Raw genomic sequence first — 19,786 nt, 5'->3', positions numbered from 1 at the left:
AAATGCGGATTCTCAGGCCCCGGCAGGGCTCCCCAGTCAGAAACTCAGGGGGTGGGGAGCCATCTGGGTCAAGTGCTCCGGCCAATCTCCCCGCAAGCTGAGAGCCCACCTCTGTTCTGCTCCCCGCTCAAGGCCTCCAAAGGCCCTGGGTTCTAGGACAACCGTTAAACAACTTCTTTACAAAAGAGAAACAGACTCCCAGACATACAAAATAAACTTAGTTACCAAAGGGGGAAGCGGGGGAGGGATAAATTCGGAGTTTGGAATGAACATATATACACCACTGTGTACAAAACAGGTAGCCAACAAGGACCTACCATACAGCACAGGGGACTATATTCGATACCTTGTAATAACCTACAATGGAAAATAATCTGAAAAGGGTATACGTATAACTGAATCACTTTGCTGTACACCTGAAACACAATACTGTAAATCAACTGTACTCCGATATAAAATCAAAATTAAGCTAAAATAAAAACCAAACCGATGTCAAAAGAGCCCTCCCGCCTCTCCCTCTGTGATGGGCGCGGCTCTGGGTGCCCCCTCCCCCCAGGTGGCCGGCAGACCCTCGCGGCTCCTGCCCCAGCGAGTCCCTCTAGCCCACGTCCCCGGTCCCGTGCCGGCCCCCTCGTCAGGCTCTGGCCACCGCAGGACCCGCGTGGCTGAGCTTCCTGCCCCCCGCCCCACGTGGCACCCCTGCCTTCTCTCCAGGTGACCCGTCCCCCCACCCTGCTACTGCTGCGGATTCCAAGTCTCCAAACCACTCCCGCCGCCCACTCCGGGGACCGAGAACTCTGGGGCGCGGGCCCCGCGTGTATCACAGGTACTCTACTACGTTCATCCCAACACGGACACAGGCAGGAAACGGAATAGGAGGAAGGGAGACGCGTATGCACACACAGAAGTTCCAGCGTGCGGGGTTCCGCGGGGTGCACCCCCTCAAAGCCGGCCCCACGCCCCCCCCAGGGCTCTGTCCCTGCAGCAGGGCCCACACCCGGCAGGCAGGAGCCCAGGGAGGGTGCAGAGCTGCGGGCGCGGCACCGGGCCCCGAGTCTGAGCGTGCGGGGCAGGTGGATCACACCCTGGCTCCTCAGCCGCAGGGCTCTCCGCCAACAGCAGCTCCTCTGGCTGAAGGCTTCCCACCGCGGCAGACCTCCAGCCCTGCCTCCCGGCCCCGAGGAGTCCCTGCACCTGTCACCTCCGCCCTGGGCTCCAGGGCCCAACCACGCGCACCCCTCAACCCGCTGGCCCCGGGGCCTCCAGGGCACTGCACCCCTCCCAGCCCAGGCCTCTCACCTCCCTCCAAACACCTGGACCACGTGGTCTTAAGAACCACGTGGGACGGAAAAATCGTCCTAAGAGCTGTTTCCACCCCCCAGAACACAGCTGACCCCAGCGTGCGGGGTTTCCACACCACCAACCAGCGCTCCGGCCCCCTGGATGCCGACGAGCTGCCCTGAGCGCAGCCCCCGCAGGTGAGGGGCTCAAGCCCACGGGACAGCGCACGTCACCACCACCAGGCCCGGGGTCACCTGTGCTTCTGGCCAACCAACTGACTGCAAGTCAGGGCTCCACGACCCCTCCCTGGGTTTGATGATTTGCTAGAAAGGCTCACAGGACTCAGAGAGACAGTCTCCTTACGACAACCAGTTTGTCAGGAAGGATGCAGCTCAGGAACAGACGAATGGATAGTCTCAGAGGGACCAGAGCCTCCGCGGCCTCTCCGGGCACCACCCTCCCAGCTCCGCAGCCGCCGGGGAGCGCGTCAGGCCTCAGTGTTGAGGACTCTTTACAAAGTTCCATCTCCAGCCTCCAAGCCCCTTCCCGGAGGTGGGGGGTGAGGCCGACAGTGACCTGCCCCATCCCAGGCCCATCCAGGGCCCACCCTGAGCCACCCCCAAGCAAAAACTCGGGGGGATCAAAAGGGGCATCTTAGGAACACCAGAGGACACCCCCAGGGTGTCTCAGGAAACCCCAAGGGTTTTAGGAGCCCCGTGCCAGGAACGGAGACCAAGACCACAGATAACCTCGGAACCACTCGAGGCATTAGAAAACAGCCGCAGCTCACCTCACAAAGGACAGTTAACACCCCCCAGGTGTTAAGAGCTCTTAAAAATGAGGGGAAAGACGACAAAAAACTCCACAGAAAAATGGGCAAAAGCTGAACAGTTCTCGGAAGAAAGATACATTAGCACCCTTCACACTTGAAAAGATGCTTAACGTCACTCCTAGGAAGAGGGTGCACGCTGAAGCGGGACAGACCACCTCTGCCTGGTGAGCCGTCCACGGCTCTGGTGGGGCGCGGCTCGGGGACCACACGCACAAGCTCACTCACTGCAGCAGCAGTTCCAAGAGCAGAGTATCTGAAACAAGGAAAATGCCTTGCTCAGGAGCCTGGTCACGGAGGACGCAGGGCACACACACAGGAGAGATACACAGAGCAAAGGTGAGCTCCACGCGCTGATACCAGAGCCTTCCAGGAAATGCTGCGCGGGAAAGGAAAAGGGGGCAAAACGGTCTATGTGATTCACCACCTTCTGGGAACAGTGAGTAGCAGGTGCGTGTGTACACACAGCCTGATGCCCGGATTTGCAAGAAGAAACCAAAGACGCATGAAATGGACTAATGACAGCGGGAGGCGGGTGGAGGCCAGGGACTGCAGCAGGACACGTCTGCACATGGCTTTTTATTCAGTTTGACTTCTGAACCATGGAAACGGCTTACATACTTTAACAATCAGAAAGAAAAAAATCCTAAAACAAACAGAACACAAACAGAAAAAAAAAATAAACCTGACTTGTATCAGGCAAAGAAAAACATGTTTCGTGGTGCTTTTGAACACAATAACTACACCCTGAGTGAGACAGATTCTAAGGACAAAAAGGACTACAGAGAAATTCGGAATTTTCTTAAGCTTGTCGTTGGTACTGGCAATGAGGCAATGATTCTGAAACTGGTATGGCTGGTAGCACAGAGCCCATGAGTTTTTCCCGACGTCAGACACAAGATTCTCATAGTGGGAGGGAGGAAACAGCAATATGGCACGTGGGCAGGGGAGGAAGAACCCCGTTACGATTTAAACTGGGGGCACCGGCATGAATTCACAACCGGAGGACCCTCGTGCGTGTCCCGGCGCTGTGTCCGCCGCGAGGGCTGGAAGCAAGGCTGCTTCAGCGACTGCTCAGACCCCGAGTTCTAACCCACACTCTCCACCGAGAGGAAGCAGGGCTCCTTGGAGAAATGGCGGACTCCAGGTTTGGGGCACAGAAAACACAAGATGAGCCTGGAGCACCTGGAGATCGAGGAAGTGGCTCAAAGATAGAGAGAACCTCTAGTCCATAGTGACTTCTTTTTTAAAAAAAAAGCGAGGTATAAATTGATGGTGGTCCTCAAAATATGTTCACATCCTAATTCCGAGAACCTGGGAACCTGACCTTACTTGGCAAAGGGTCTTAGCAGGTGCAATTAAGGATCTTGAGACCAAAAGACCACCTTAGATTATCCAGCTGAGCCCTCGAACCCGTGACCAGTGGCCTTATAAGGGACGGAGGGACTTGACAGACAGCAGGGGAGGGGCCACGGGGGGACCAGCACCAGGAATGAAGTACCCGCAGCCTGAAGGCACATTCAGGGGACCATGGCGGCCCTGCCGACACCTCGACTTCTGACTCCGGCCCCCAGAATCGTGAGAGAAACAATTTCCTTTGTTTTAAAGCCGCCTAATTCCTAGCAATTGATTACAGCAGCCCCCAGAAAGCTAACAGAGAGGGAGGGAGGGGGAGGGAGGGGCAGGCCTCAGTCTCTGTGTCCAGAAGAACGCCAGTTAATAAACAGAGTAGGATTTACGGAAGTAGAAAGCTGCCGTTTTTGTGACCAATACAAAACTGGTCCAGGCGAGGACTGGCAATGGATGCTGAGCGCGCTGGCTTGTAAGCCTCCGAGAAGCCCTGGCTGGGTCCTGGGGAAACGGATCCTGGAAATCAAGCGGCCAGCAGCCAGCCCCTCCCAGCATCAAACTCAGCACTACAGTGGACAAGCCTGATGTAATGCAGATCGACCCGTGTTATCATAAAAACATTTACCTGAATTTAATCCTGAGGAAACAATCAGGTAAGCCCAGAAGGTTGGACGCTTCCAAAGGACAACCAGCCTGTGCTTTTAGAAGGTCAGTGTCAAGAAAAAACAAGAGTTAGAGGCATAACCGTGATGTGTAAACCCTGACAGGATCCTACATTAAAAACAAAAACAAAAAACAAAAAAACTGAAAAGGCTATAAGGACACAGGACGGGCCCTGTGGCGGAGGGAATTCAAATATGGACTGCATATCAGATGATACTATTTACTGTTAATTTTTAGAATATGATAATGGTGATCAGATTACATAGAAAATGCAGATCTTGGGCTTCCCTGGTGGCGCAGCGGTTGAGAGTCCACCTGCCGATACAGGGGACACGGGTTCGTGCCCCGGTCCGGGAGGATCCCACGTGCCGCGGAGCGGCTGGGCCCGTGAGCCGTGGCCCCTGCGCCTGCGCGTCCGGAGCCTGTGCTCCGCAGCGGGAGAGGCCACAGCAGTGAGAGGCCCGCGTACCGCAAAAAAAAAAAAAAAAAAATGCAGATCTTAGGAGACACATGTTGAATTATTTAAACATGAAGTATTACTATGTCTACAACTTTCAAATATTTCAACAAAGAAGTATATGTAAAGATGAAAAGAATGAGCAAATGTGGGGGAAAAAAAGAACCGGCATATGTAGGCCAAGGGTTATTTGGGTGCTTGCTGAATTATTTTTTCAATACAATAGAAATCCAGTGTGGAAATTCGTACAGTAGATGTCGAGGGTCAAAACAATTTCCAGGTTGCCCCTCCCAGCCACCAAGAAGGTGGGGGGAGATTCTAGGCTCCTATTTCTGGGTTTGGGGGGACCCTGGGAACCTGCGGTAACAAGCATAGTGACCCCTGGGCTCAGGGGAATCTGGAAGCACCACTTACACAAGTTCACCTCTTTTCCCTGTTTTTCCCCCTCGTTTCCCCCAGGCGTCCACTGGCATCACCAGCACCTGTCTGCTGAGTGACTTAACGATCGCCAATTAAGCAGGGCTGATCAGACCAAGGGCAAAACTACTCTCACAAAAGTCTGAGCTCAGAGAAGCTTGATGTCTGTTATCACACGTGCAGAGCTAACACATGTAAAACATGCTTGCACGTGGTTTTCAGGGGTGATTTAGCATCTTTTTGGTGGAGTAACAGGGACAGGATAGGAAAGCACCACAAATACGGTGTCCTCCCAACAAAACCCAGGACACACCCAAACCTAAGTGAGCGCTGTTACCGTCACAGAGCTGAAGGAGTGCCTCTGAAATGTCAGAAAGCAAGCTTCGCCTTTGTTCTGTTGTTTCGGGTGTAAACCAAGGTGCACAGCGGGTGAGGACGAGCGCTTCTGGGAGGTGACGGAGGGGGAAGAGGGCAGAGGGACCGAGAGAAGGGGAGCCGGGGGCGGGTCGCGTGGAGGAGGCTGGAGAAGGGCCCCGCCCGCTGCACACGTGGGGCACCCTGCCGGTTCCAGCCCCGCCCGGTCCACCTCTGCAGAGGGGAGGACAGAGGGTCTGCAGCCCGGATCAGGGTACGACTCAAGCCCCCCCGAAGCCCCACCCCGAGTCCCTGGGATGCCCGGGAGAGCCGCACCGCCGCCCAGAGGATGCTGCGCGCTCCACCGACCAGTGAGGCAGCTGGGGGCCTCCCACCCGCCCAGGATGGATCGTGCAAACAGAGCAGACGGCCCAGCGTCCCGGGAAAGCCTCCAAGGAGAAAGGAAGCTACCGGGGGAAGAGACTCCGGAGGAAGAAAAGTGAGCAAACGACCACCGTGCAGAGGAGACCCTGACACAAAGACCACACTCTGTGTTTTTAAATTCAGGGAGAAAGAGAACGCTCATAAACAAAAAATGGTAGCAAACATAAATGTTCTCTATCACTAAAGGAGTTAGATGACAAAGTTTCCAAAAAGCAGGACTTAAGTCTAAAATGACAGAAGAGAGGAAAGGAAGGACTAGACCAGGCCACCCCACACCCGCAGGGTAACGCTCCAAAGGACAGTTCGGAAGGCTCCCCCCAGAACCGCAGAGCGAGGCTCCTGGGCGGCCAGGCTTGGAAGCACCCGGCACGTGGGCACACGTCACCGGCAGGTGCGCATCCCCGGGCCGGCGGGCGGGCACGCAGGTGCCCCTGACCCCCCTGCGGAACGGAGGCCTCACTCGGGGAGGGGCTCCCGAAGGAGGCCAGTTATCAACCGCACGTCCGCAAACGCACACTCGGGGCACACCCGAGGGCGGAGGGGCCGAGCCAGGTGTGCCGGGGAGGATGGCGCCAGGGGCAGAAGGGCGGGGCCTGGATCTCCCGGGAGAAACCAAGTCACAGAGAGACGGGACGGGAGCTGGCTTGAGCCTCGGCACCAGGACCCAGAAGGGATGGAGCCTCACCACCCACCTGTCAATTAAATGTGAAGACAGAGAAGACGCGGCCAAGGCCTCCCAATGCTCCTCCCGTGACCTCCAGCGGAAATGAGGCGGTGGCAGTCAGGGCACAGGATCTCCAGGCCAACGGGGCTGAGGCCAGGGGGCACGAGGCCCGGAGGCCCCTCCTCAGGGAGCCTGGGAGGCTGCTCAGCGTCTTGGGGGAGAAAGACATGAGCGACAAAGCTCGCAGTCCAACAAGTGTAGGGCCTGGAGAGTGGAGTCATTAGCTCCGGGGGGAAAAAGAAAAGGCGAGTTCACAGGGCTCAGGTGAACCACATTTAGTCATGCGCATAAACACTAAGTGCTGAGCTCCTTAAAATCACACGCACCTGCGTGGGTTGGTGGGGGAAAGAGAGGAGAATAAACAGTCTTCCAAAGAAGAAAGCCACTAGGTAGTATCTAGAATTCTAGGGCACAAGGACAAACACCAAAATCATCAGCTCAAAGAAGTGAAGTGCTTGCCTCCGGGTAGAGGAAAACAGTGCCTGGGGACACCAACAAACCCGGCAAAGGCTATTTGACTTTTTAAACTCTGGCCCTGTCAAAAACACCAAAGGTAATTCCAGCTGAGTCTCTGCCTAGGGATCTACCTAGCAGGTTGGCATGACTTTCAGACCCCTGAGCTCTTCCACGGAGCTAACAGCACTGGTCTAAGTGCTACAAGTGCTGAAATCCCCATTACCCAGAAGAAAACACACGCATGGAGAAGAAGCTCAGTGCAGCGCAAGCTGGCCCATGCTCAGCCCCTGGGCCTGGACTGAAGAATTATGTGCCAGCAAGGAGGCTGGGCCCGCATGGGCACAAGAGCATTTCCAGAAGGGGCAGTGTGTCATCTGGGAGCAGGGACGTTTTCTCAAACAAAAGGGAAAGATTATTAACAAGGAGAGCAGAGACTAGACGTCACACGCATCATGGTTCACGGACACCTTCAATGTTCTCGGACGCTGTCAGTAGGGAGCCAAACTGTCATGCTTTTCCCTACAAAGTGCCCGGGACTTACCATCCCTGCTTGTTACCAGCACTGCCTCCACCCTCGTCTAAAACCTCACAGCTAAATTCACCCGTGTCGGGACCTGGCACGAGGCCTCCACCAGGCCTGCCTGCTCCAGCCCGCCTGCCAAGGACGCCTCGTAGCTGCTTCGTGTCCATACTGCAGCCACACCGCAGTTCTCCGCGTTCTGAGGACACGCCCTGCTCGGGGCTGCCACAGGACCTCTGCACGTGCTGCTCCTTCGGAACCCACCCCTCCTCCCGTCCGTCTGCCTAGTCACTCCTATACGCACTTCACTTCCCAGCACAAGCCCCCCGTGCATTCCCTCCCTTCCTTCCTACCTGTTCGTAATTGAACCCTCATTTGGGTGAGCATCTAATTCGTGGCCAACTCAACTCACTTGCTTAGGCCACAGGTTCTAAAGTGGGGTTCCCAGACCACACCAACAGCATCTGAGGTGAAGCTATTAGAAACGCAAATGGCTGGGCCACACTCCAGACCTACTGAATCAGAAACTTGAGGGGGGAGGCGGCAACCTGTGTTCTGAAAACCCTCCAGGTGATTCTGACACACAGAGCACTTAGAGAAACACTGCCCAGGTGTTTTGCACTCCTTGGGATCCCCTGGGACTAAGCACAGGGGCAAGCGGCAATAAGGGCTGGACAGACAAAGGTTAAGGGCTCAGTAGGATTTCCTGGTCTACAGAACTGTGAATGACATCCCACAACCCCCTACCTTCAGAAGACCCAAAATCGACAGGGAGCTTGCTGCAGACCTGGGTTCTAGCCCCAGCTCCCCGGCCTTGCCGGGCTCAGGTCTTGGTCTCCATAGGTTATCATCTGTGTGGTCGTCAGTAAATCTGCCTGATTTCTCTCGGCCTTAACAGACTCACCTCTAGAATGGGAATAACGATAGTACCTATTTCCTAGGATTGTTGAAATAGTTACAGGAGACAATGAAACAGGCTCACGCAGCTGTGGAGAAGCTCGCAGCCAATTTAGATATGACAATTATTGTCCTGACGACAGTTACACAACTTTGAGCGGTCCTTCCCCTGGGTTCTCGGCTGTCTCACTCAAGACTGGAACACGCTTCAGACTAGCTCTTCCTCCTTTGAAGACTACTCCCAACTGACTGCCCCCAGCTGGGCTGCAGCAGACAGGCTGGGTCTCAATCACCCGCATCTTCCTAGAGCTCAACTGAAATCACTTTGCCGAGCCCCCCTCACCTCGGGAGTCAGATCTTGGTAACTCAACCGGTGAGCAGGTGTTCCGTTTCAGCGTGTATCACTCTCGTGGCTAGGATTCAAACGAGCTCACTTGGTCCAATTTTGGTACTTGGGGAAGTATTAATAGCAGCAATGAAAATACATTCCCATCTAATTTTTTTTTTTTTTAAAGGGACAGCTTCTGCCTCTAAGAAACCACAGGGTCTAACCTCTGCCTGAAAACTGCCCCTCCTGCCCTAGGTCCCGCAGCCGCGGTGATGACGGGAGAACCACACAAACTGGCCCTCCGTGCTGGGCCGACCGGCACCCACACCCTCCGATCCCGGGCGCAGAGACTCCTGGGCATCCGAACCCCTAGGCGCCAGAACCCCGGGCGCGGACACCTGGGCGGGGGCACCCCCCGGGCGTCCAGAAACCTGGGCGCCAAGACCCCGGGCGCGGGGACCCCCGGGCGTCGGACCCCTGGGCTCGGCCGCGGGCCGGCGGGGTCCGGCGACATTGGGCTCCCCTGCAGTCAAACGCGGAGTAATTCTCCTAAGACAAGGCAGCCGGCGCCGGGGCTCTGCCAGGCGCAGCATTCGCACCCCCTAGTCCAGCCCGGCGACGCGGCACGCTCGGGAACCGCTGCCCGCAGCGCCGCGTGCGGCTCGGCAGCCGGGCCGAGGGTCCGCGTCTCCTGTCCGGCCGGCGGCCGCGCGCGCGCGGAGCGGGACGGAGGGAGGGAGGGAGGGAGGGAGAGAGCAGGCCGCGGGCGGGAAGGAATAGCCGGCTCACTCACAGGCCACGTAGGCGAGCAGCGCGATGCCCAGCAGCAGCTTCATCCTCCTGCGGCTGACGGCGGACGCGAGGCGCAGGAGCGCCTGGCTCAGCATCCCGGGCCGCGCGCTGCGGCCGCTGGGCTCCTTGAGCGGCTGAGGCGGGGGCGGCCCGAAGGCCCCGCCCCGCGCCCGCTTCCTGCCGGCGGGGCTCGCGCGCATGCGCCTCGCCCGCCCCGCCCCGCCCCGCAGGCGCAGTGCGGCGGCCCCGGAGGGCGGCGGGCGGCGCGTGCGCGTGCGCGGTCCCAAGCCCTAGTCGTGGGCCGCCGTGGGCGGTGTGCTTCTAACCCCTATCCGAGCGGATGGTCAGGTGTTTGGAGTTCTTTACCGCTTCCCTCTGAAAGCTGACTGTTCTCTCGGCTTCTGTAGCTGGAATAGTGGCAGCGATGATTGGTCCCCTAAACACCGATGAAGTCCAGACCCCGTGCCCTTTTTCCTTCTGATCGGCTGGAACATCTTTCTTTTAAAAATAAGGAGTTTTTCATGCAGCTCAATATCAAAAAACAAACAACCCAATCCAAAAATGGGTAGAAGACCTAAACAGACATTTCTCCAAAGAAGACGTGCAGATTGCCAACAAACACATGAAAGAACGCTCAAGATCACTAATCATTAAAGAAATACAAATCAAAACTACAGTGAGGTATCCCCTCACCCTGGTCAGAATGGCCATCAACAAAAAAATCTACAAACGATAAATGCTGGAGAGGGTGTGCAGAAAAGGGAACCCTCTTGCACTGTCGGTGGGAATGTAAATTGACACAGCCACTATGGAGAACAGTATGGAGGTTCCTTAAAGAACTAAAAATAGAGCTACCATACCACCCAACAATCCCACTACTGGGCATATACCCTGGGCATATCATATACCATAATTCAAAGAGTCATGTACCACAATGTTCATTGCAGCACTATTTACAATAGCCAGGACAGGGACGTGACCTAAGTGTCCATCGACAGATGAATGGATAAAGAAGATGTGGCCCGTATATACAGTGGAATGTTACTCAGCCATAAAAAGAAACGAAATTGAGTTATTTGTAGTGAGGTGGATGGACCTAGAATCTCTGTCATACAGAGTGAAGTAAGTCAGAAAGAGAAAAACAAATACCGTATGCTAACTCATATATATGGAATCTAAAAAAAAAAAAAAGTTCTGAAGAACCTAAGACAGGACAGGAATAAAGATGCGGATGTAGAGCATGGACTTGAGGACACGGGGAGGGGGAAGGGTAAGCTGGGACAAAGTGAGAGAGTGGCATGGACTTAGCTACACTACCAAACGTAAAATAGGTAGCTAGTGGGAAGCAGCCGCCCGGGAGAAACGGAGCGGCCAGCAGCGCCTCTCACCTGTGGGAATGCCAGTTTCTTTTGCTAAACTTAATTGAGTACCCTTCTTCAGCTTTGTTGTAAACCGCCAAGAAGAACGCCACAACTAGCAATAAGGCAGTAATTGGTTACATCTTTTGAACCACTCAGCACAAATGCTGTGACTCTGTGATTCTAATACAACCTTCCCAATCCCAGGTCTGCCCTTTAGCCGTGGAGAGTCATTGAGTCGGAGGAAACTTGTTAAGCCCCTCCCTGAGGATGGTGCCCACCCCTGGAGTGGTCACCTGTCAGGACGCCCAGCCCTCCACCCTCCCCAAACCCCAGCCCCACCCCTGCAGTATCCAAGGACAATGCCAGGTGACACTTCCTTTGGAGGCAGAGAGAGACCCCTGGGTAGACTGCCAGAGCACACCAGCCTGGGACAGATCGCTTTTTGTCTGGGAGTCTTAGTTTCCTCACCATTAACATCTTGAGTTGAGGTTAAATCTATGATTTCTGCAAAGAAGTGTCTAGAGCAGGGAGCGCCCTGAGCTCCTCGGGTCCTATAATTCCATGACTTTTATTTTTAAATTTTATTTATTTATTTATTTATTTATTTTGTGGCCACAACACAAGGCTTGTGGGATCTTCGTTGCCCAGCCAGGGATGGAACCCGGGCCCTGGACAGTGAAACCAAGGAGTCCTAACCACCGCACCTCCAGGAGATTCCCCCATGATTTTGATTTTGATTTGATTTATTTTTATTTACCGTGATCACTTTAATTTTTAAAAATTTTTTATTTTATACTGGAGTACAGTTGATTCACAATGTTCTGTTAGTTTCAGGCATACGGCAAAGTGATGTACTTGTACGTATTCATGTATCTATTCTTTTTCAGATTCTTTTCCCATATAGGTCATTACAGGGTATGGAGTATAGTTCCCTGTGCTCTGCAGTAGGAATTTCATGATTTTTAGGTAAAAGGTGAGGAGCAGAGATGTGAGAAAAGATTTTGACACTTGCCCTAAGGCAAAATCAGATCGAAGCTGTACGTGGGTCCGAAGCATGTCGGGTTGTAGGTGAGATTTTGTTGGTAGGTATGTATTAGTTCAAGCAGCCCAGAAATTGTGAAATACGTGCTGTCTCTGTACAGGACTCCCTAAACCCAGCAGTCCTACCTGAGCGTTTTTTTCAGCCATGAGACACTGCTGCCAATGTCTCCAACCCCGAAGGATTCAGTCTATGGAAATACCATCAGCAGCAGCAGTTAGCATAGCCACTGCTGTCTTATTACCACCCAGGAGGCTGTGGGTGTGTAGCCCAAGACCCTGATTTCCAGCTCAACCGAAGCCAGAATTGGGGATTAATCAACAGCAAGTGTGCACAGAGCAAAGGCCGGAGGGGAGGGAGGTGCCATGGAGACGCCCCAGGCTCAACGGGGAAATCCTTAGGCTTAGGCAGGTCACCTCCCCCTTAGGCAGGTCACTTCCGGTGCTTCCCTTCCCTCTCCTGCTGCCCACACCCTCTGCCCCAATAGGTTATGGGCTCCTTACGTCCCCTCCCTGCCTCACCCTTGCTACCAGCTACTCCATTTTTTCAATGGATACCTTAACAAGAATATTTTCAACCATGACTAGTTACAAGGCAGTGTTCTTGACACTTGGGATGATTAAAAAATGAATCATAATAGGGCTCCTGTCCTAGAGTGTTAAAAGCCTAAGAAAGGTAGAAAACTGCAGTCTAAGGACTTTCCCTGGTGGCGCAGTGGTTAAGAATCCGCCTGCCAATGCAGGGGACAGGGTTCATCCCACATGCCGCAGAGCAACTAAGCCCGTGCGCCACAACTACTGAGCCTGCGCTCTAGAGCCCGTGCGCCACAACTACTGAGCCCGTGTGCCACAACTACTGAAGCCCACACGCCTAGAGCCCGTGCTCCACAACAGGAGAAGCCACCGCAATGAGAAGCCCGCACACCGCAACGAAGAGTAGCCCCGGCTCTCTGCAACGAAGACCCAATGCAGCCAAAACAAAAACAAAACCCTGCCATCTATTGAACTTCTACCACGAGCCAGGGACTGTGGTGCGAGATGCTTTCACGTGTTATATCACCGAATTCTGTGACAGCCCCAAGACACAGGGTTGCTGATGCTGCCGTGTTTAACAGACGGGAAACAAGCTCTGAAAGTTGTCGGTGTCCACGCAGCTGAGGGTGTGGGAGCGGGAGCGCTTCAGCCTGTGCCTTCCCCCGGGAGGAGAGCGAAGGCGCGCAGAAGCAACCGTATTTCGTGGTAGAAAGCGGTGCCGGGGGCAGAGGTGAAGCTCAGATGGTCGCTAAGGCATCTGGCAGGAGAGAGGCGTCGCTCCCAGGGAGTGTGGTGTGCCCGCCCCCCCGTTGGCTGGTACAGCTACAGGCTCAGGAAGTTCTCCACTCTCCCTCGGGGGGTGTTTTATCTCATGCAATCGCTACAGATCAGGGCTTGTTTTGTTTTGTTGTTTTACCCGTACACCTCCCCTTCCAGGTGAGAACGGCAGCCAGAAGACTGCAGAGCAGGCACTACGTGAGCTGAATTTCAAAGCAGGAGGAAGGTACGCACACAGTGGGCAGAGGTGCTGGGGCGGGAGAGGACCCCAGCGCACAGCGGGGATGCTGTTTGGCTGGAGGGGCCTGGGAGAAGAGCAGGTGCAGATCATGTTGGAAAGGAAAGATTCTGAAAGGCCTTGAGGGTTAGTACCAACCAAGAGTCAGCCAGGGGTTACTGTCTCACCCTCTGGCTGCTCCTCTGGTTTCTGTTCTGTCTGCTGGGGCTGGGGGGGTGGGGGTTATGGCGGCAGGGGGTGGTCCACGCTGCATCTTCCAGCTCCCTGGCAGGACCCGCAGTGTCAGCGCCGGTGGAAGATGAGCAGGAAGAAGAGAGAGCTTCTGCTTCTGGCTGGTCCCCGGCGTGGCCACGGCTAGTGGTTGCTGGAAGTCGCTAGCACTGGCCATTCGCTAGTGAGGGGGGGGGGGCGTTCCAGGCCCCAGCAGCCCAGGGTGAGGAGGCATCTTTTCAAAGATCTGCCCGCCCCCCAATCAAGCCTCTTTTCTGGGCTGCCCCCCGAGCTGACCGCCAGGGCATCACCCGTTCTTCCTGCTTCTCCAGAACCCCTCCTCTTTATGCTCTTCTCAACCCTGCGACAGCCCTGAGCCCAAACTCCCATACTGAATGCCGTCTGTTTGAAAGACTCAGACTCGTTTTCCTGACTAGACCGGGGCCGACACGTCGGCCTCTGAGCGACCTGAGAAAGGGGAGTTGGTCTCAGGTTAGCTCCTGAGCTGCCCGTCCTGAAGTTGCTGCCAGGTCACCGCCGTGCTCCTGTGGTCCCCGGCCGTAATGCCTGCACGCGAGTCCCGTTCTAGACGGTAGGACTCCAGTGGGTCTCAGGAGGTGGGCTTCGTCGCCCTATTGCTTTGTTTCCCAGTCCACTGTCCCACCAGGATGAGATCGTGCATTAGGCCAGGGGTCCTCGACCCCCGGGATCTAACGCCTGATGATCTGAGGTGGAGCTGATGTAATAATAAAAGAAATAAAGTGCACGATAAATGTGATGTACTTGAATCACCCCGAAGCCATCCCCCCCCCGACCCCGTGCCCTCGGAAAAAGCGTCTTTCACGAAAACGGTCCCCGGTGCCGAAAAGGTTGAGGGCCACTGCATTCGACCTCATCTCCGGCTTGGGACATGGGAGGGTTTAACATCCCAGCAATGAAAATAACTCAAAATCGCATCTCTACGTTCCCATTCCTGAGTCTACTTTGAAAAAGCAGTTTATTGGGGGAGTTCCCCGGCGGTCCAGTGGTTAAGATTCCGTGCTTCCACTACAGGGGGCGTGGGTTCCATCCCTGGTCGGGGAACTAGGATCCTACATGCCCTGTGGCGCAGCCAAAGAAAAAAAAAAAAATCTTTATTTTTAAGAAGTTCTAGATTTGCAGAAAGATTGAGAAGATGGTCCAGAGAGTTCCTATAGAGCCCCACCCGTTTCCCCCTATTATTAGCATCTTGCATTCGAATAGGATTTATGTCACTTGCTATCAAGGCTTCACACTGTCAGCATGACCTGTGGCTGTTGACGTTGACCTTGATCTCCTGGCTGAGCTCGTGTCCATCAGGTGTTCCTCTTTTCTCCCCTTTCCGTTGTGTCCTCCTTGGAAGGAAGTCACAGAGCACAGCCCTCAGTAAGAGTGGGGTGCTCTGCTGCATCTTCTTGAGGCTGTGGTGTCCATAAATCACTTGGAGCTCTTCACGAGGGGAGGTTTGTCTCTCCTCCCCGTTATTTAGTGACTCCCGCATTTATTTGTATCAGTATGGACTCCTGGACTCTGAGGTATAATGCCACACGACTTTGTTAATCCTCTGGCTGCAACTCTTCCAGCTTGAGCACGGGAGCCCCAGTGCCCCCGCTGATATACCCTCCTCGTTGTAGTTGTGGATTCTTTTTTTTGAGCATTTCCTTACTTTCTGGTGCTATTAGACACGCCAGGCTCATGTGGTGTGTTTCCTACCTCAGCCCTAGAGACCCTGTTTCTCCAAGGAGCCCTGGTTCCTTCTGCTGGAGAGCCGTCTAGACACCGAGATCTTGGGGCCCTGTGTGCGCCTAGCCTGGGTGTTGCCGTGTCTGGGCCTTTGCAGCCGACAGGGTGGAGACGTGTGTGTACGCGACCCTGAGCATAGACACATGTCAGTACATGTCACTACAGGTAGTGATCTGTGTCTAAACAGGAGTCCACCCTGATGTCTCCAGCTGTGCTCATTGCCGCGTGGGTCTCGCTGAGCTGTGACTCCTACTCCAGCAGCAAGAAACCTGGCCGTACCATCCAACATCCGTTTAAGTGATTGTCCGGTTTCAGTACACGGTACACACGCAGGAGTTCTGTGACCTCCTAGTTGCTGGCCATCCGTGCACCTGGCGTGCACGCGCGCACACACACACACACACACACACACACACACACACACACACACCCCTTTCCTCTCCTCTGGCCTCTGCTCTCCCACCTCCCCAGCCCCTGTTCCACCTCAACCCTGGAATTCCTGTTTATTTCTATGCTGTGCAGTTTATTTCCCCTCCTAGCCAGCGGCCCCATGGTCCTCATGTAAGCCTGCTAATAAAAGTGTCTTTCTGAGCAAATATAGTTCCCTCCCTAAGAAGTACTCTGATGTCACCCTTAAAATATCTTCTTAAGCCTGATCAGAATAAGCATCCGGACTCTTAGACAGTGAGAGTGACTGTCCACTCCCCGGGCAAGCAGCCCCTATAGTCCAGGCAGGCTTCCTGGTGGTGGTGTCTGGAGTGAGAACAGTCACAGGAGAGGCACCTGGCGTAGAAGTCAGGTTCAGCAGTCCAGGTGGGCAGGGACAGGAAAATGCTAGCAGCCCTGGTAGAAAGGGCGTGCAGACACATTTGAGGATTATTTCAGAAGTAGAACAATCAATGTTCTAGTTGATTGTAGAGAGCGAAGGGGAAAGGATTAATCTGTAGGACTCTGGAGTCATGTGCCAGGTGACAGGTCCTCCTGAGGTGTTGCTCAATGAGACTGAAGGTATTTTTCCTCCTAGGTGTTTGTGTTTTAATGAGACCGTGGACAAGGGTTCAAGCTGGCACAGTGGTTTCAGATGCACACCAATCAGGCAGGAATGTAGCAGATGTCTGGAGCCCTGAGTTTGGAAGGGCTCCTTCATCCAGACGCAGCAGGAAAAGTGCTGTAATGTTGGTGATACCTGCATGGTTCTGGGGGCGACAGGGCCTGGGAGACCTGTGACTCTTGGTTGTCCTGGTTCTATCTGCAAGTTCCTTCCAGTTCAGGAATTTTGTGCTGAATTTCAAGTAGTAAACCCTGCTATTGGAGGAAAAGCCTCCATATTGTAGCCTGCAGGCAGCTCAGTTCTTGTCTTGTCTCAGGCGGGTCCTGTGTCCCAGACCAAAAGAATCGGAAGCTAGACAAGGCACTGGAGGAGGTTCTGGTAACCTGAGAACCAACTTGGGCTCTGCTCAGAGCACTGTTGGACCAGCAACAGCGAAGTAATCAGTTAATTGTGGATCAGGCATAACCACTACAAAGCCGTGCTTTTCAGACCTTATGATACTTTAAGTCGTGCAGAAGGAGGCTTAAAATGACATGTTTTAGGCACAAAGAGCAGGCAGGAGAGAAGAGCATTCTGTGTGCATGCATGTGTGTGCATGCCAGTACGTACATGCAAGGGGTCTTCAGAAGTAGAGTTAGGCTACATGGCATTTCGGTTGGAAGCAGAAAAAGGCTCCCCCTTCCTTAATACCCCTAACTTCCATCTATAAGGAGGTTATCAGAGTAATTATATAAATCTATGCTCTCTATGAGATTGTGCCTTTAATCAGTGCACAACCTGCACAACTGTACATGGCATACATGGCCAGGACTAAGGTGTTGGATGTAGTGATGCAGTGAGAAGGTAGGGGAGAAGACAGCAAGAAAACAGCTTCTCGGTATGCATCTGGAGCCATGGAGTTATAACAACTGGACTTGCTCTAATTGGGTTTTCTGGTGCATAACCAATTATTGCCTACTAAGGCTCTGCAAGCAGGCGTGAAGCTGATGCATGAAAAAGCTTACATAAAATGGTGTACATCCCACATCTTCCACTTCCACTTTGCTGTCAGGACGCCAAGCCCAGGCAGTGGCAGGGAGGTTGGGATGTGACTGAAGTAAGGGGCAGAGGTGGTACAGCTGCGAAAGCATGCCGTGACTGCAGAGCGATGTTACTGGCAAAGTAGGTGTGAAGAGAAGTCCATGGACGTTTGAGAAGGTGATCATTTTGTTTGTTTGTTTGTTTGTGGTATGCGGGCCTCACTGTTGTGGCCTCTCCCGTTGCGGAGCACAGGCTCCGGACGCGCAGGCTCAGCGGCCACGGCTCACGCGCCCAGCCGCTCCGCGGCACGTGGGATCTTCCCGGACCGGGGCACGAACCCGCGTGCCCTGCATCGGCAGGCGGATTCTCAACCACTGCACCACCAGGGAAGCCCGAAGGTGATTATTTTGAAGGGCAACATGGAAACAATCAGTTACTTTACTGTCCTCCTCAGATACGGCCTTATGATTCCTTTTAAATTACCAACATAAGGGGAAAGCAGAGATCTTGGGATGGTAGCACATCTCCATCAGGAGGTCACGTGCAGAACTCAAGGCCAGGACGAGGGAATTTTCAAATGTTAATGGGGCAAAGCTAAGGCATTTTAGCAGAATAAAACGTGAAGTGGGGAGGAAGACAGGCAGAAGATTCAGAGCAAGTGGACGTCAGTTTATTCATTTTAAAGATAGTGAGCCTGGTGTAACATACAGGTTCAAGGTGAAGCATGAGGACACAGCAGCTCGGGAAAGCCAATGCCTTTCTTTCTTCCTTCACATCCCAGAAGAGGCTGGTCCTGAATGAAGGCTCGATGTGCTTAAGGGAGATCTTTGTTGGAGAAAAAGACATTCAAAAGAGAGATCCCTGGGTGAATTTCTAAACAAAATTAAAGTAAAAGAACACGACCTGAGGGGATAAACACAATGTGGTCTCTCCATACGATGGAATATTACTCAGCCATAAAAAGGAAGGAAGTTCTGACAAAGGCTACGACATGGATGGATCTTGAGGACATTATGCTGAGTGAAATAAGCCAGACACCAAAGGACAAACACTGTAGGATTCTATTTATATGAGGAACCCAGAATAGACACATTCACAGAGACAGAAAGTAAAAGGGTGGGTGCCAGAAGCTGCAGGAGAGAGGAGTGAGGAATTATCATTTACAGGGGACAGGGTCATTAGGAAGATGGAAAGTTCTGGAGATGGATGGTGGTGACAGTTGTTTAACAATGCAAATGTACTTAATGCCACTGGATGATCTACTTAAAAATGCTTAAAATGGTCAATTTCGTGTTATAGTTTACCATTAAAAAAGAGGATCCCTCCTACTTTCCATCCTCACTCTACAGTGATCGGTGGTCGAACCTCTTCAACTTGTAACTACGTAACAGAAATGTTAATCTTCTGATTTGGTATTCTCTCCTGCTTCATTGAATGTATGCTTACAGTAAAAAGTAATAAAGTCACTCGCTCGCATTTCCTAGAATTTTATTTACAATGATATCATATGGTATATGCCCTGCTTTGTCTGGCCTTGTTTAGCATAGTTCTTTTGAGATCTATCCGTGAAGTTGCCTGGCAGGTCCTTGGTTGTGCACGAGTGGGTATGAGACGTTTCGTGGCGGGCAGAAGGGAGAGATCAGAGAAAAGCTTTGGGGACCACAGATACGTTCCTTATTTTGACTGTGGTGATGATTTCATGTGTATGTGTATATATCTCTCACATTGTCCTCTTTAAATAGATGCAGTTTATTGTATGTCAGTTACACCTCAATAAAGCTGCTAAATATTGGGGGGGAAAGGTAATAAAGTAACACTAAAATATCCACCAAAGTCTTTTCAAAGGTGTCTGTCCAAATCTCCCAAGGGAAATTTTTCGGAATTATTTTATCAAGTGGAGGTGGTCATTTATCTTTGATTCGCGGAAATGAAAGCAATGTTATAACTATACAGAAGCAAGGGCCTTGTATAACAGACCATAAGACTACAGCACCCCGTACGCAATTTGTGTGGGCTGCTTCTTAGAAGTTTAACTGGCTTAATAATGTTTATGAAGCTTCACAGAGTGTAAAGGTCTGTGTGTGTCTGATTAAATTGTGGTGCCTCTCATGGAGGTTCAGCATCAGACCCTCCTGCCATCCTTACCACAGCATCTTTTTTTTTTTTTTTTTGAAAATAAGAGACAGGCATATTATTGTGACTTATGTCCCCAAATACAGTAAGTCACAAGTGTGAAGCGTGATTACACGATGGCAGCAGTAACGCCCAGGAGTTTCCTGATCTC

At 53.0% G+C, this 19,786-nt stretch overlaps 1 protein-coding gene across 12 annotated transcripts in view; it reads right to left on the bottom strand.

The window, feature by feature from the left end:
• The window catches only part of UXS1 (UDP-glucuronate decarboxylase 1), a 74,553-nt gene extending 64,825 nt beyond the window's left edge, over positions 1–9,728 (bottom strand). For 2 of the 12 annotated variants that reach the window (XM_067007001.1, XM_067006995.1), the window contains exon 1: positions 9,514–9,691. Coding sequence is in view for 2 of the 12 variants with exons in the window: in XM_059079531.2 (XP_058935514.2) it covers positions 9,514–9,712 (199 nt within the window). In the remaining 10 variants the exon portion in view is untranslated. Of the gene's footprint in view, positions 1–9,513 lie in introns of all 12 variants that reach the window. The other 10 variants (XM_067007000.1, XM_067007005.1, XM_059079531.2 and 7 more) reach the window with 10 other exon arrangements.
• Between the last annotated feature and the right edge of the window lie 10,058 nt (positions 9,729–19,786).

The sequence above is a fragment of the Kogia breviceps genome, chromosome 11 (genome assembly GCF_026419965.1).
Source record: "Kogia breviceps isolate mKogBre1 chromosome 11, mKogBre1 haplotype 1, whole genome shotgun sequence".
Classification (NCBI taxonomy): Eukaryota; Metazoa; Chordata; class Mammalia; order Artiodactyla; family Physeteridae; genus Kogia; species Kogia breviceps.
The sequence above is the reverse complement of the archived record's forward strand: the minus strand, read 5'-3'. Positions and strand labels throughout refer to the sequence as shown.